Genomic DNA, 16,498 nt, shown 5'->3' on the forward strand with positions numbered 1-16,498 from the left:
TGTTTTATGTAGTTTATAAACTTTGTGACTTTTTTCTGTTCGCATTTTTCTTCACTCTGGGTGGGAGCCGCCCTGCCAGCTGAAGAGTTAGCTAACGGGAGCGGTGCTGAGGGATTGACTGCAGCTCAGTATATTAGTTCTGTTTTAGATAATGAGCTCAGTGCTTTTGTTCAGTTTGGGGTGAGGTTTATTAGAAGTAGGTTTTCGTGGTTTATGTTCACCTTGCCGTTTTCTGTCTGCATATTTGGGTGTAGTCGTGCCTGAGGGTGGGGAAGAGGGGGGAGGGGCAGTTTGCTGAACGTGATTGCAGTTTTCTCTTTGTTTAATCTTGTTAGTGGGTTTGGCGGCCATCTTGGGTGGGCCTGGTTGCTGCACTTTCGATGGAACTGTTGGATAATACCTCTTGGTGGAAATGGCTGACTCCGGATCGAGGGGTGGTGGCCCCCAATTCGTTTGGTCGCCTGGAATGAGGGGGGGGTTGAATGGCCCAGCGAAAAGGTCGAGGGCATTTCCTCGCCTTAAAGGTTTAACTGCCGATGTGGTGTTTCTGCAAGAGACTCATTTCTGGCTCAGCGACGGGACGAGGTTGGGGAAGGTGTGGGTGGGACAAGTTTTTAATTCGGGTTTTGATGGTGGGGTCCGGGGTAAGGCAACTTTGATCAATAAAAGGGTTCAGTTTTCTGCCGCTAAGATCTTGGCTGACCCCAATGGCAGAAATGTTATTGTCTGTGGGTCTTTGACGGGTACCTCGATAGTCCTGGTTAACGTCTCTGCTCCAAACTGGGACAATACGGGTTTTATTAACAAGCTGCCAGCCTCCATCCCCAATTTGGATTCATTTCAGCTTATTTTGTGGGCGATTTAAACTGTGTTGCGGACACTGGGATGGACCCAGATCCAAATCTCTGACCCCATCAGGGGTGGCCGAGGTATTGTTGGTTTTCATGGAGCAGATGTGGGGGGGGGGGGGCAGATCCGTGGTGATTTTTGTACCCGGATGATAAAGGCTTTTCCTCTTTCTCCCGTCTCCACCAGGTATACTCACCTATCGACTTTTCTGTGGTGGATAATCTCTCCTCCCTTTGGTGGAGGGGACGGGCTACTCGGCCATTGTGATTTCCCATCATGCCCCACATTGTATTGATTTGGTTCCAGAGTCAGGCCCCTCCCAGCGTCCGCCATGGAGATTGGATCCGGCATTATTAACGGACAAGAGAATTTGTGAACGCGTGTCCACCGCCATTGGGGAATAGATTTAAATGTAATAAAAGTGAGACTTGGATCACAGATCATAGAATTTACAGTGCAGAAGGAGGCCATTCGGCCCATCGAGTCTGCACCGGCTCTTGGAAAGAGCACCCGACCTAAGGTCCACACCTCCATCCTATCCCCATAACCCAGCAACCCCACCCAACACTAAGGGCAATTTTGGACACTAAGGGCAATTTATCATGGCCAATCCACCTAACCTGCACATCTTTGGGCTGTGGGAGGAAACCGGAGCACCCGGAGGAAACCCGCGCAGACACGGGGAGGACGTGCAGACTCCACACAGACAGTGACCCAAGCCGGAATCGAACCTGGGACCCAGGAGCTAATTGTGCTATCCACAATGAAACCATGCTACCCTTTCTCATCGTCTCATCTTTCTCATCTTCTATGCTGTGGGAAGCCCTTAAGGTGGTTATCGGGGGAGATAATTTCCCTCAAAGTGCCCATGGGAAGGAAAGTGAGGGCGGAGTGGCAGAGGCTGGAGGACTCCATCCTTGAGGTGCATCATCAATACTCACTTGTCCCAGTTGTTGCCAAGTAGGAAAAAGCTGCAGACACAATTTGAATTATTATCAATAAGACGGCACGGTGGCGCAGTGGTTAGCACTGCTGCCTCACGGCGCCGAGGACCCGGGTTCGATCACGGCCCCGGGTCACTGTCCGTGTGGAGTTTAACATTCTCCCCGTGTCTGCGTGGGTCTCACCCCACATCACAAAGATGTGCAGTGTCGGTGAATTGGCCACGCTAAATTGCCCCTGAAATGGAAGAAAATAGAATTGGGCACTCTAAATTTAGATTTTAAAAAAGAATTCTTATCACTGGATAAGGCGGTGGGCCAGCTGTGACGTTCGAGGGGAGTATTTATGAACACGGGGAGCAGGCCAGTCGCCTCTTAGCTCACCAGCTCAGACAGCAGGCAGCTTCCCGGGAGATTGAGCAGAGACGGGTCTCGAGTGGCAGCCTGGTTTCCACCCGCCTCAGCTCAATGCAGCTCCCGAAACATTTGATCAGGATCTCAGTACATCGGAGCCCCCGGTGGGGGGTTTCGACCATGACGGATTTTTTGGATGGGTTACCCATCCCAGTGATGGAGCGGGAGAGGCGGGAAGAGTTGGAATCCCGGTTGGGCCCAGAGAAAATGAGGAAATGCGTTGGGGTGATGCCGACGGGTAAAGTTCCTGGCCCTGATGGATTCCCCACTGAGTTTGAACTTTGTGGAACAATTGGTCGCTCTAATTTTCGATATGTTCAGCGACTCCTTGTCCCGGGGTTCGTTGCTCATTACACTTGCGCGGGCTTCTATTTCCCTGATCCTTAAGAAAGAAAAGGGCCCGACAGAATGAGGGTCGCACCGACCTATTTGACTTTTAAATGCGGACACTAAGTTACTGCCAAAGTGCTGGCAGCGGTTGGAGTCATGCCTCCCAGAGGTGATCTAGGAAGACCAGACTGCCGTCGTCAAGGTCGGCAATTGTTGGCCAAAATACATCGCCTATTAAATGTTGTCCTCTCCCACTCTTCGGTGCTCGAGCCGGAGGTGATTGGTTCCCGAGACGCTGAAAATGCCTTTGATAGGGTGGAGTGGGGATCTCTCTTTGAGATTCTTGGCAGGTTTGGATTTGGACAAAAGTTTATATCCTGGATTGTTTATTGTCTCGGGCCCCCACTGCGAGTGTTCATACAAATACTGGGAATTTGGTGACATTCCGCTGAATAGGGGCACGAGGCAGGAATATTCATTGTCTCCTGTTTGCTTTGCCGATAGATCTGCCGTCCATCGCGCTGAGATCTTCCAGTAAGTGGAGGGGGATGAATTGGGGAGGGGTGGAGCAGAGGGTGTCCTTGTACACGGATGACCTGCTTCTTTATATTACACACCCACTATCCACTCTGGATGAGATAATGAAGCTGTTCGGGAGCATTGGCTCCATCTCTGGGTAGAAGTTGAATTGGATAACAGCAAATGTTTTTTAAAAATTGCACGAAGTGATGCCCCAATTGGTTAAATATCCTGCCACAATTTGCAAAGTGGTTCACCCACAAACAAGGAGAATTCCTATGAGTGAACTAGGAAGAGTCCACACCTTCAGGAACTGTACCCCAGTGAGAGTCAGCACCTTCAGGAACTGTACCCCAGTGAGAGTCAGCACCTTCAGGAGCTGTGCCCCAGTGAGAGTCAGCACCTTCAGGAACTGTACCCCAGTGAGAGTCAGCACCTTCAGGAACTGTACCCCAGTGAGAGTCAGCACCTTCAGGAGCTGTGCCCCAGTGAGAGTCAGCACCTTCAGGAGCTGTGCCCCAGTGAGAGTCAGCACCTTCAGGAACTGTCTCCCAGTGAAAGTCCACACCTTCAGGAACTGTACCCCAGTGAAAGTCAGCACCTTCAGGAACTGTACCCCAGTGAAAGTCAGCACCTTCAGGAGCTGTGCCCCAGTGAGAGTCAGCACCTTCAGGAACTGTACCCCTGTGAGAGTCAGCACCTTCAAGAACTGTACCCCAGTGAGAGTCAGCACCTTCAGGAACTGTACCCCAGTGAGAGTCAGCACCTTCAGGAACTGTACCCCAGTGAGAGTCAGCACCTTCAGGAGATGTGCCCCAGTGAGAGTCAGCACCTTCAGGAGCTGTGCCCCAGTGAGAGTCAGCACCTTCAGGAACTGTCTCCCAGTGAAAGTCCACACCTTCAGGAACTGTACCCCAGTGAGAGTTAGCACCTTCAGGAACTGTACCCCAGTGAAAGTCCACACCTTCAGGAACTGTACCCCAGTGAGAGTCAGCACCTTGAGGAACTGTACCCCAGTGAGAGTCAGCACCTTCAGGAACTGTACCCCAGTGAGAGTCAGCACCTTCAGGAACTGTACCCCAGTGAGAGTCAGCACTCTCAGGAACTGTACCCCAGTGATAGTCAGCACCTTTAGGAACTGTACCCCAGTGAGAGTCAGCACTCTCAGGAACTGTACCCCAGTGAAAGTCCGCACCTTCAGTGACTGTACCCCAGTGAGAGTCAGCACCTTCAGGACCTTACTCCATTAAGAGTCTGCACTTTCAGGAACTGTACCCCAGTGAGAGTCAGCACCTTCAGGAACTGTACCCCAGTGAGAGTCAGCACCTTCAGGAGCTGTGCCCCAGTGAGAGTCAGCACCTTCAGGAACTGTACCACAGTGAGAGTCAGCACCTTCAGGAACTGTACCCCAGTGAGAGTCAGCACCTTCAGGAGCTGTGCCGCAGTGAGAGTCAGCACCTTCAGGAGCTGTGCCCCAGTGAGAGTCAGCACCTTCAGGAACTGCCTCCCAGTGAAAGTCCACACCTTCAGGAACTGTACCCCAGTGAAAGTCAGCACATTCAGGAACTGTACCCCAGTGAAAGTCAGCACCTTCAGGAGCTGTGCCCCAGTGAGAGTCAGCACCTTCAGGAACTGTACCTCAGTGAGAGTCAGCACCTTCAGGAACTGTACCCCAGTGAGAGTCAGCACCTTCAAGAACTGTACCCCAGTGAGAGTCAGCACCTTCAGGAACTGTGCCCCAGTGAGAGTCAGCACCTTCAGGAGCTGTGCCCCAGTGAGAGTCAGCACCGTCAGGAACTGTACCCAAGTGAGAGTCAGCACCTTCAGGAACTGTACCCCAGTGAGAGTCAGCACCTTCAGGAGATGTGCCCCAGTGAGAGTCAGCACCTTCAGGAGCTGTGCCCCAGTGAGAGTCAGCACCTTCAGGAACTGTCTCCCAGTGAAAGTCCACACCTTCAGGAACTGTACCCCAGTGAGAGTTAGCACCTTCAGGAACTGTACCCCAGTGAAAGTCCACACCTTCAGGAACTGTACCCCAGTGAGAGTCAGCACCTTCAGGAACTGTACCACAGTGAGAGTCAGCACTCTCAGGAATTGTACCCCAGTGATAGTCAGCACCTTTAGGAACTGTACCCCAGTGAGAGTCAGCACTCTCAGGAACTGTACCCCAGTGAAAGTCCACACCTTCAGTGACTGTACCCCAGTGAGAGTCAGCACCTTCAGGACCTTACTCCATTAAGAGTCTGCACTTTCAGGAACTGTACCTCAGTGAGAGTCAGCACCTTCAGGAACTGTACCCCAGTGAGAGTCAGCACCTTCAGGAACTGTACCCAAGTGAGAGTCAGCACCTTCAAGAACTGTACCCCAGTGAGAGTCAGCACCTTCAGGAACTGTACCCCAGTGAGAGTCAGCACTCTCAGGAACTGTACCCCAGTGAGAGTCAGCACCTTCAGGACCTTACTCCATTAAGAGTCAGCACCTTCAGGAACTGTACCTCAGTGAGAGTCAGCACCTTCAGGAACTGTACCCCAGTGAGAGCCAGCACCTTCAAGAACTGTACCCCAGTTAGGGTCAGCACCTTCAGGAACTGTACCCCAGTGAGAGTCAGCACCTTCAGGAACTGTACCCCAGTGAGAGTCAGCACCTTCACGAACTGTACCCCAGTGAGAGTCAGCACCTTCAGGAACTGTACCCCAGTGAGAGTCAGCACCTTCAGGAACTGACCCCCAGTGAGAGTCAGCACCTTCAGGAACTGCACCCCAGTGAGCGTCAGCACCTTCAGGAACTTTACCCCAGTTAGAGTCAGCACCTTCAGGAACTGTACCCCAGTGAGAGTCAGCACCTTCAGGAACTGTACCCCAGTGAAAGTCAGCACCTTCACGAACTGTACCCCAGTGAGAGTCAGCACCTTCAGGAACTGTACCCCAGTGAGAGTCAGCACCTTCAGCAACTGACCCCCAGTGAGAGTCAGCACCTTCAGGAACTGTACCCCAGTGAGGGTCAGCACCTTCAGGAACTGTACCCCAGTGAGAGTCAGCACCTTCAGGAACTGTACCCCAGTGAGAGCCAGCATCCGCAGATACTGGAACACAAAAAACGTCACCATCTCTCGGAACAGAATCTGATAAAGAAAACCTGGACTTGTAGCTGGTGTGAAGAATAATCTCTGGTATTAGGAACGTTGTCATGTGTGGAGCTGAACAGAGAATTTGTCAGGAGTTTGAGGAGCTGCTGATTCTCGCTGGCCCAGAGTTTCTGATGTGTGTTTGTCTGGGTGCGTGTCTGCCTGTGTGTGAGGATGCTTATGTGTCTAATTGTTTGTGTGTCTGGAGGTGCATGGATGCAAGAATTGAAGATATCTGCTTTGGAATTGACAATGACATTTCGGGATAACAAATGACAAGCATTGCCTGGGTCTGCCTGTTCCCACATTGTTGTTCGTCTCCCCCGGGGTCCTGACAACCGGAGCCAAGAGCGATTTCTGTGTCAGTAATTAACACACATTCCCACTGCCAGCATTGCAGGCTCCAATCAGTGAGAGCAGCAGAGAGGCTACCTCACTCTGCTTTATTTCACCACAACCTCATCTGTAAATGAACTCATGGTCAAACAGCAAAGGGCAATTTCTCATCGCTTCAACTTCTAACCGGGCCCCAGAAACAGCAAGCTCTCCCTGATCCGGCTGCCATGGCGACATTCCGGAGCTGGGAGGATGGCATCACGTGGAAGATGTCTTTACCCTCCAATTGAATCTCAGTCTCCTGACCCACCCACAGCCTCATCTCTGCAAGAGTTTGCAAAGGGTCAGGAAATGACCCTCAGCAGGAGGTAAACGAACCAGCTGCCCTGGAGCAGGGTGACCAACAGGGGAGGAGGTCACCACCCTGACATTGTCGGGAGTCTCTCCTGGATCCATTGGTCCTGAGGCTGAGATGGACAGAGTTTTGGTCACTCAGGGAATCAAGGATGTGGGGAGTGGACGGGAAAGAGGAATCGAGGCAAGGATCGGCCATAATAATTTTGAACGTGGAGCCGGCTCGAGGGGCCGAGTGGCCTGCTCCTGTTCCCATTTCTCATGTTTTTATGATATTTGACAATGTCTCTGGTGAGAAGATTCCTGTAGTGAACACAGTTTGGTCTCACATTGCTAAAGAATTAAACACTTTGCAATAACTTGGGACAGGAGTCTGAATGAATGAGAGATTTAACACTATTTACTGGGGGTAATTGTGACCCGGGTTTGAGAGCCCACTTTATATCTCTCCCAATTTTTATTTACACTGATTGCAGCAATGTCGAAATGACCCCACGAGTTACAGCATTCGGCTCAATGAAGTTGGCATTTTCAGACTGACACCAGGGGTGCCTCTGTCATCATTTGAGAGCAGAGACGTGACGGCTGCTGCTGTTACACCAGCAGGTGGCAGTGTCGCACCACAAAGTATAAAGAGAACAGCAGGATCCCATACTGTCTGTGAAAGATCAGAATGTCTGTGCAGAAACTAATTGGACATTGCCCCCTGTATCAATAATGAATAAACACTCCCACTCCCAGCATTGCATGCTTCAATCAGTGTGTTTTATTTCACCAGAATTGTAAAGTACATTTGAAATGAATTAAAGGTAAAACAGCAACAAAAGCGAGATCTGAGAGAGACTCAGTGAGCAATTAGAAATCAGGGAGACGGCGAGAGAGAAATCCCATCAATCACACCCGGAATATTCTATTGGAGAGATTCTTGTCAGTGTGACTCTCGGCCACATCCCCATCGCTTCATTGCGAGCTGGAGCTAGGGGACGGTCTTGCACAGGTTTCGGTCATAATCCACAAACTTTGGGTTGTATTTGTCGCTGTTCTCCTTGAGGCACAGGGCAGTTGCCATGTTACAGTCGCACATCTTCTCAACACACTCTGCGTCGTGAGACGTCACCGAGAAAGCAGCTAAAAAAGAGGAGAGAACAACTAAATATACACAGTGTAAAATAGGCACTGTAATGTTCACCTGGAAACACACACTGGAATATACACACATTAATGTACACACTAATGTGCTGGGTGGGGTTAAGGATGTGAGATTCCGCAACGTTGAAAAATCTTCATTGTTGTTGGGTCCTTAATGTTGTGGGTGACTCACAATGGTTGGGGTCCAATAATGTTCTTGAAGCTTCCTAAACGACGGGGCAGCTAACGTCTTCGAATGTCTCTGATGTGCGAATGGCCGTCCTCAAGTTCTGGATGGTCATTAATTTTTAGTCTAATACTTTGGTGCTGAGGGGGTGGGTCTGAATCTGTGGAGAGTCTTTAACGTGGGTGAGGAAGGGGTGGCCTGTAATCGTCGGCTGTGGATTCTGTCCTTGATGTTGTCAGGGGTTCCCTAATATTGTGAAGTTCCCTAATGCTGTCAGTGATGTGGGCTGTGTTCCTTTAATGTGTTGGGGGTCTCTAACATTGTGGGGTGGGGGGGTCCCTAACAGGGTGATTTCTATGGGTGACATAATGAGAGTCCCACCACAGCGAGAAGCAGCAAACTATCTCAAGCCTCAATATCGCCACAAACGTTCCCCACCTCGAATCTGGGGAATTGTGAAATCTCACTGAGCGATATTTCCGAATTGAAACCCAAATTCGTTCAAGAAAATTCACTGCGAGGCAAGTTGTTGTGTTCTGCTTCTTCGTGTAGCATAAACTGCTTCCTTGATGTATACTCTGACAAAGGGAAGTTCAGACTTGGAGAGAGGTTTAACACATTGATTGAACAATTAACAATTCTCCGACTTGAGTTTGATTCTCCTGCTGACCTTGCTATAGTCACTCAATCTAACTAACCAGTCTGCTCTAATCCATGCGGTGGGTGTGATGCTTCCTGATCTGCCCCTGTCTCTCTGAGTGTTGCCGATGGAAAGAGAAAGAGCACGTGTGCCCTGTCCTTTTATAAGGATCGTCCCCTTGTGGTAGTGTCACCTCTGGGGTGTGCCTTGACTGCCCAATTGGTTGTGTCCTATCTTACTGACTTATCGGTTGAATATCTGTGTGTCATGATGTCTCTGGTGCTCCCTCTAGTGTTTACCTAGTTGCAGTGTACCTACATTAACCCCTTGTGTATTTACAGTGATGCATATCACCACACAGGTGATATCTGATCCACAGCAACCACATCTTCAGTAAGTGTCCACAGCTCGAGGAACTGCGACTCAGAGTGAATGAGCTGGACTCGGAGCTTCAGACAGGGCAATGGCATCAGGGAGAGAGAATGCTCCCTGGACACTTTGTCACACCCCCTAGCTTAGCTACTTCATTTGGTCCATGATCAGGGACAGACAGTCTGACTACACTTGAAAATCCAGGAGGTAGAAATGGAAGACACTCAGCCCTTGCACGTGTCCGAGAGATTGGAGGTTTTTGCAGCCTGTGTGGACGAGAGCGAGGGCTGCAGGGAGGATGAGCAGACTGACCACCGCACCTGGGGACAGGGACACAGACAAGTGGGAGGAATGTAAAGGAATGGGATTGTAGCAGGGGACAGTGTTGTTAGAGGGATAGACAGTGTTCTCAGCATCGAGAGAGTGTGAGCCCCGAGGGCCGTGTTGCCAGCCCAGTGCCGGGGTTACTAACTCTTGGGGGAAGAATTCAGTTGTTGTTGTATCGGTGGGTACCAACCACACAGACAGGACTAAGAAAGAGGTTCTGATCAGGGAGGATGAGCAGCTCTGGGCTCAATTAAAAAGCAGAACCACAAAGGTAACAATCTCTGAGCCACAGACAAAATTGACATTGGGTAAATACGATCAGGGAGTTGAGTGCCTGGCTCAGAGATTGGTGTGGGAGCAATGGGTCACCATTCATGGGGCACTGGCATCAGTACTGAGGACAGAGAGAGCTGTACCATTGGGGTGGGTTTCACTTGCACGGCGCTGGGAGCTGTGTCCTGGCAAATCACATGACCAGGGCTGTGGAGCAGACTTTAAACAAAATGGTGGGAGGTGGATTAGTAATAGATTTCATAGCGTTTTTATAGAATTTACAGTGCAGAAAGAGGCCATTCGGCCCATCGAGTCTGCACCGGATCTTAGAAAGAGCCCTGTTTTGTTTCCAGTGTGGTAGGTAACATGTGCTACTCAATCCTTGGTTAGTGTTGAGGTATTCTGAATCTTGATGAAGAAGATTCAAACTCTTCCAGTAGTAACAAAAGGTTTATTGAGTAACTGCAACAATATTTACATGAGTTCTTTACTTTAACTTTGATACTAGTGATAAGGTTAACAAGATCTAACTATGGTAACTATACGTAACTCCACTGGCCATCTAAACTAGTCTGCTGTTGCTTTGATCACAGTGCACCCAAGAGAGAGAGAGAGAGAGACAGTGTGGCTGCCTTTTATACCCCTGTTGGTCCGGCCCTCTAGTGAGCATGTGGTGCTACTGATGACACATTAACTCCTTGTGTACATGCACACATAGAGATCACCACATCCCCCTTTTTTTCGTGTTACATATTTTCTGTATGTTGGAAAGAAAATTGAACAAAACATAATGGATGCAGTTTGCAAATGCATGACATAAAATCAACGAGTTAGTCTGTCAAATGTTGATACATTCAGTCTCTTAAGTTTTTTTTGCTTGCGTGAAATAGGTCGACAAATGATGTTATGTACAAGTTGTGGTGATCTTGACGATTATACAAAGTCAATTAATATTTATGAGCCCAGTCTTAATTAAAAAACATTTGTGAGTCCATACTTTATGAGTTTGTTCGGTCGAGTTGCTTTCGTCTTCTGTTGTTGAAGTGGTGATGTTGATATTGTTGTTTCTTTGTGAACGTCATCAGTGTTCCTGTGTTTAAGTAACCAAGAAGTCATCAATGAGGGATGTGAATGGTCGAATCACTTTGTTGTCTGATTTATGCCTTTTCTTTTTCTATCCTTGTTGTAGCGATTCTGTGTTACATCCTTGTTGTCTGACCTGGACTTTTCCCTGTGTTTGTGGTGCTGATTCCGTATGTCATCTTTGTTGTCTGACCTGGACTTTTTCTTGTGTTTGTGGTATTGATTCTGCATGTCATCTTTCTTGACAGCTGGTTTGCTTGTTTGTTGTGGAGCAAATGTGAATTTGTGAGATTTGTTGCCGTGCCATGGCATGTTTGTACTCTTGCCATTGTTTTGCCGTGTGCTGTGGCATTGTCCTTCATGTGCAGAGTTGTCCCATGTTGTACAGGTCATTGTTTCATTGTTGTCGTTTCAGTCTTGGTCGTTGTCGTTGTTGTTGTTTTTGTCCTGCTTGTTGTTTCTGTTTTTGTTGTTCTCGCTGTTGTTCTTGGTGTTTTTCTTGTCGTGCCCATTGTTTCTGTTTTTGTTATGCTTCTTGTAGTTTTTGATGTTGCTGTCGTTGTTCTTGTTTCTGCTGTGCTTCTTGCGGTTGTTGTTGTTCCTGTTGTGCTCAATGAGTGTTCCGTGTAGATGACATGAGTCATTGTCACAGTTATTGGTGACAGTGTCCTTTGTGGTATCTGTTACATTGAGTGTTTCATCTTGAGAATTGTGAGAATGATCTGATGTTGCATTGATGTTGCTGACATCAGTCATTTGTGGTGGGTTTGATTCCTCTTCTTTGCTTCCTTGGTCCTCCTCTTCTAGAGTCAATTCTGGTTCACTTGAATCATCTGTGATCTCTTTGTGCTCCTCTTCTGGGGTCAAAATCTTCACGATTTCATTTGACGTGATCTCTCTGGACTCATGAATTATTGAGTGCTTCTGTGCAGACGAGCTGAGATCTGTCAGTCTCGCTGTGATTCTGCACATCTGGTATGGGAATTGTGATTTCTTCGTCTCTTGTCTCACAGACAGTGGGTAGACATTCAGTGTCTTGTTGTTGGTTAAATAAGCTGGGTAGACTGTCATAGTCTGCTGCTGGTGGCTCAAATAAGCTTGATAGATCTTCATGGTCTTGTTCATGCATAGTACAAAGTCTTACAACACCAGGTTAAAGTCCAACAGGATTGTTTCGATGTCACCAGTAAACTACCCAGTCTTCAGAACAGTGACCACGACACCACACAATCCTGTCATGGCAATCTCTGCAAGACGTGCCAGATCATTGACATGGATACCACTATTACACGTGAGAACACCACCCACCCGGTACGCGGTACATACTCGTGCGACTCGGCCAACGTTGTCTACCTCATACGCTGCAGGAAAGGATGTCCCGAAGCATGGTACATTGGCGAGACCATGCAGACGCTGCGACAACGAATGAACGGACATCGCGCAACAATCACCAGGCAGGAATGTTCCCTTCCAGTCGGGGAACACTTCAGCAGTCAAGGGCATTCAGCCTCTGATCTCCGGGTAAGCGTTCTCCAAGGCGGCCTTCAGGACCCGCGACAACGCAGAATCGCCGAGCAGAAACTTATAGCCAAGTTCCGCACACATGAGTGCGGCCTCAACCGGGACCTGGGATTCATGTCGCATTACATTCATCCCCCACCATCTGGCCTGCAAAATCCTACCAACTGTCCTGGCTTGATGCAATTCACACCTCTTTAACCGGGGGTTACCCCATCTCTGGATCTGTAAAGATTTAATCACCTGCTAATGCTCGCATTCCTAGCATTGTTTGGCATCTTTGAATTTGTCTATATATGTGTTTCTGGAACAGACCTCTGCATTCACCTGAGGAAGGAGCAGCGCTCCGAAAACGTGACATCGAAACAAACCTGTTGGACTTTAACCTGGTGTTGTAAGACTTCGTACTGTGCTCACCCCAGTCCAACGCCGGCATCTCCACATCTTGTTCATGCATAGCATTCGCTATGGGGTGTTTGCTTGCTTCCATTTTTGAGTCTGTCACCGAGCTGTCTGTGGAGGTTTGCGTCGCTCTCTTTGTGGAGGCTTGCATCGCTCGCGCTGTGGAGTCTGTCATCGCTCTCTTTGTGGAGTCTGTCATCGCTCTCTCTGTGGAGTCTGTCATCGCTCTCTCTGTGGAGTCTGTCATCACTCTCTCTGTGGAGTCGTGCAGTGTTCGTGCTGTAAAGTCGATCTGTGCTCCATCAGCGGAGTCGTTCTGTGCTCTCTGTGTGGCGTCGCCTTCTTCTTGGGTATTGCTGTCATCCACTGTATCGACGATCTGCCATGGCACCATGGTGTTGGATTCATCCACCATGAGAAGAGTCGTATTGAGCTTATCAACCGTGTTGCTGATACTGTGATCAGCATATCCGAATAACCCAGCCACGTCTGAGTAGTATTGTGTGTATTGTTCGATAGACAAATCATCGCTTTTTGTTTGGGAGTTGTGATCGTTCTCTTCATGTTCAATGAACAAATCATCTTCTTTGGTTTCGGATTTTTCATTGTGCTCTTCACTTTGGGTAGTGCAGGCTGCTTGTTCCAGGGTGTTGTGAAAGTTATTTTCAACTGCTGGTGTGAGTTCGGGCATTGTTCTGTCTTTTGAGGTAAACAAATTGGGTTTTGCAGCTTTAAATTTCTTTTTGAGAATTTTCATGCATTTCCCTTTAAAGTGGGCGTGGCCCTGGTCCTCTGACATCATGACGCTCGTGACATCATGCGTAGGACCCAGTTGCACATGTGCAATTTGCATTTCCTTTACTGTGCGCTCTTTGCACAGCTGGGCATGTGCGGCTCCTTTCTCAAGATGGCTGCCGCTCAGAACTTCCATCTTCTTCTGTTTCAACTCTGCCTTGTGGTAAGTTTTGGCGCCATTTTTACCGATTTTGTTTTCTTGACACTGGTTCTGTGTTTGTAAAGACTCACAGTATTGATTTTATTTTCATTCATAAGCAAGGCATTTTTGTATAGCAGTTTCTCGAGTTAGATACTTATTTTGTGATAGTTCTTCCCTCAAATTTTTATCAGATAGTCCAGAAATTAATTGATCCATTATCACAATGTCTCTGAAATCAACATAATCACAGCCTTGTGGTGTTAACTTGAGATTTGTAATAAAATCACTGATGGGCTGTCAGTTTCTCTGGCATTTCTGACAATTGTTAAATCTTTCCAGCATCTCACCAGACTGACTCTTACAGTGTTCATCAAATATTTTGAGTATTACTGTTATTTTGGTGTCGTCTTCACCTTCTAAGTAATTAAAGCAATTATAGATTTCTCTAGCTTCATGCCCTCCTTGAGAGTAGTAGTGCTATTTTCGTTGCATTAGAGACCATGCTTAAACCATTAGCTGTGATAAATATTTGGAATATCTGTTCAAATTTTTTCCAGTCATAACTTAAATTACCGGTTGTTTCCAGCTGCCCTAGAAGTCTAATGAGTCCCATCGTTAGTCGGCGAGGATCCATTTGCTGCGAAGTCTTCCACAGTCGAATGTCCAGTCTTCCCTTTTTCTTCTCTTTTTGTCTAACCTTATTTAACTAGTTCTGTTAAAGCCACTCAACTGGTACCATGTTTTGTTACCTGTGTGGTAGGTAACATGTGCTACTCAATCCTTGGTTAGTGTTGAGGTATTCTGAATCCAGAGAAGAAGATTCAAACTTTTCCAGTAGTAACAAAAGGTTTATTGAGTAACTACAACAATATTTACAACTACAACAATATTTAGCAGGGGCTGTTTAGCACAGGGCTAAATCGCTGGCTTTGAAAGCAGACCAAGGCAGGCCAGCAGCACGGTTCAATTCCCGTAACAGCCTCCCCGAACAGGCGCCGGAATGTGGCGACTAGGGGCTTTTCACAGTAACTTCATTGAAGCCTACTTGTGACAATAAGCGATTTTCATTTTCATGAGTTCTTTACTTTAACTTTGATACTAGTGATAAGGTTAACAAGATCTAACTATGGTAACTATACGTAATTCCACTGGAACTAGTCTGCTGTTGCTTTGATCACAGTGCACCCAAGAGAGAGAGAGGGAGACCCAATGTGGCTGCCTTTTATACCCCTGTTGGTCCGGCCCTCTAGTGATCATGTGGTGCTACTGATGACACATTAACCCCTTGTGTTCATGCACACATAGAGATCACCACAAGTACATCACTCAAGCACACACCTCCTCCACCCCATGCCCTTAACCCAGTAACCCCAATTAACCTTTTTGGACACGAAGGGCAATTTATCATGGCCAATTCACCTAACCTGCACATCTTTGGACTGTGGGAGGAAACCGGAGCACCCGGAGGAAACCCACGCAGACACGGGGAGAACGTGCAGACTCCACACAGACTGTGACCCAAGCCGGGAATCGAACCTGGGACCCTGTAGCTGTGAAGCAACTGTGCTAACCACCAAGCTACCTGCAGAGACCCAGACTAAAGCTCTGGGGACACAGGTTCAAATCCCAGCACGGCAGCTGGTGGAATTTAAACATTCAGTTAATAATTTTAAAAACACTAGAAGTGAAATCTAGGGCGGATTCTCCGACCTCCCGCCGGGTCGGGGAATCCCCGGGGGGGCGGCGTGAATCCCACCTCGCCGCTCTGACGCCGGCTGCCGTATTCTTCGGCGCCGGTTTTCGGCCGGGGGTTGGGTTTACCCCCGCGGGTCGGGGGCCATTGTTAGCGGCACCCCCGGCAATTCTCCAGGCCCCGATGGGCCGAGCGGCCGTCATTTCCTGGCCTGTCCCGCCGGCGTGAAATGGACATGGTCCGTCACGGCGGGACCTGGCTTGGAGGCCGGCGTGGTGAGTCCTCGGTGGGGGGGGGGCAGGAGGATCCGGTCCCGGGGGGGCCCCTCAAGGTGGCCTGACCAGTGATCGGGTCCCACCCATCTGCGGGCCGGCCTGTGCCGTGGGGGTCCTCCTTCCTTCCGCGCCCGTCCCAGTCGGGCTCCGCCATGGTCGGCGCGGAGAAGAATCCCCCTGCGCATGCGCAGGAACACGCCGGCCAGTCTGCGCATGCGCAGGAACACGCCGGCCAGTCTGTGTATGCGCAGGAACACGCCGGCCAGTCTGTGTATGCGCAGGAACACGCCGGCCAGTCTGCGCATGCGCAGGAACACGCCGGCCAGTCTGCGCATGCGCAGGAACACGCCGGCCAGTCTGTGTATGCGCAGGAACACGCCGGCCAGTCTGTGAATGCGCAGGAACACGCCGGCCAGTCTGTGTATGCGCAGGAACACGCCGGCCAGTCTGCGCATGCGCAGGAACACGCGGGCCAGTCTGCGCATGCGCAGGAACACGCCGGCCAGTCTGCGCATGCGCAGGAACACGCGGGCCAGTCTGCGCATGCGCAGGAACACGCCGGCCAGTCTGTGCATGCGCAGGAACACGCCGGCCAGTCTGTGTATGCGCAGGAACACGCCGGCCAGTCTGCGCATGCGCAGGAACACGCGGGCCAGACTGCGCATGCGCAGGAACACGCCGGCCAGTCTGCGCATGCGCAGGAACACGCCGGCCAGTCTGTGTATGCGCAGGAACACGCGGGCCAGTCTGCGCATGCGCAGGAACACGCCGGCCAGTCTGTGTATGCGCAGGAACA

The 16,498-nt window shown here is 49.5% G+C and overlaps 1 protein-coding gene across 1 annotated transcript in view; it reads right to left on the reverse strand.

The window, feature by feature from the left end:
- Positions 1 to 7,610: 7,610 nt before the first annotated feature.
- LOC140402538 (basic phospholipase A2 nigexine-like) overlaps positions 7,611 to 16,498 on the reverse strand; it is a 58,318-nt gene continuing 49,430 nt past the window's right edge. The window contains exon 4 of the mRNA XM_072490392.1: positions 7,611 to 7,995. Coding sequence (XP_072346493.1) covers positions 7,844 to 7,995 — 152 coding nt within the window. The 3' untranslated portion in view covers positions 7,611 to 7,843. The remainder of the gene's footprint in view (positions 7,996 to 16,498) is intronic.

The sequence above is a fragment of the Scyliorhinus torazame genome, chromosome 25, assembly GCF_047496885.1.
Source record: "Scyliorhinus torazame isolate Kashiwa2021f chromosome 25, sScyTor2.1, whole genome shotgun sequence".
Taxonomy (NCBI): domain Eukaryota; kingdom Metazoa; phylum Chordata; class Chondrichthyes; order Carcharhiniformes; family Scyliorhinidae; genus Scyliorhinus; species Scyliorhinus torazame.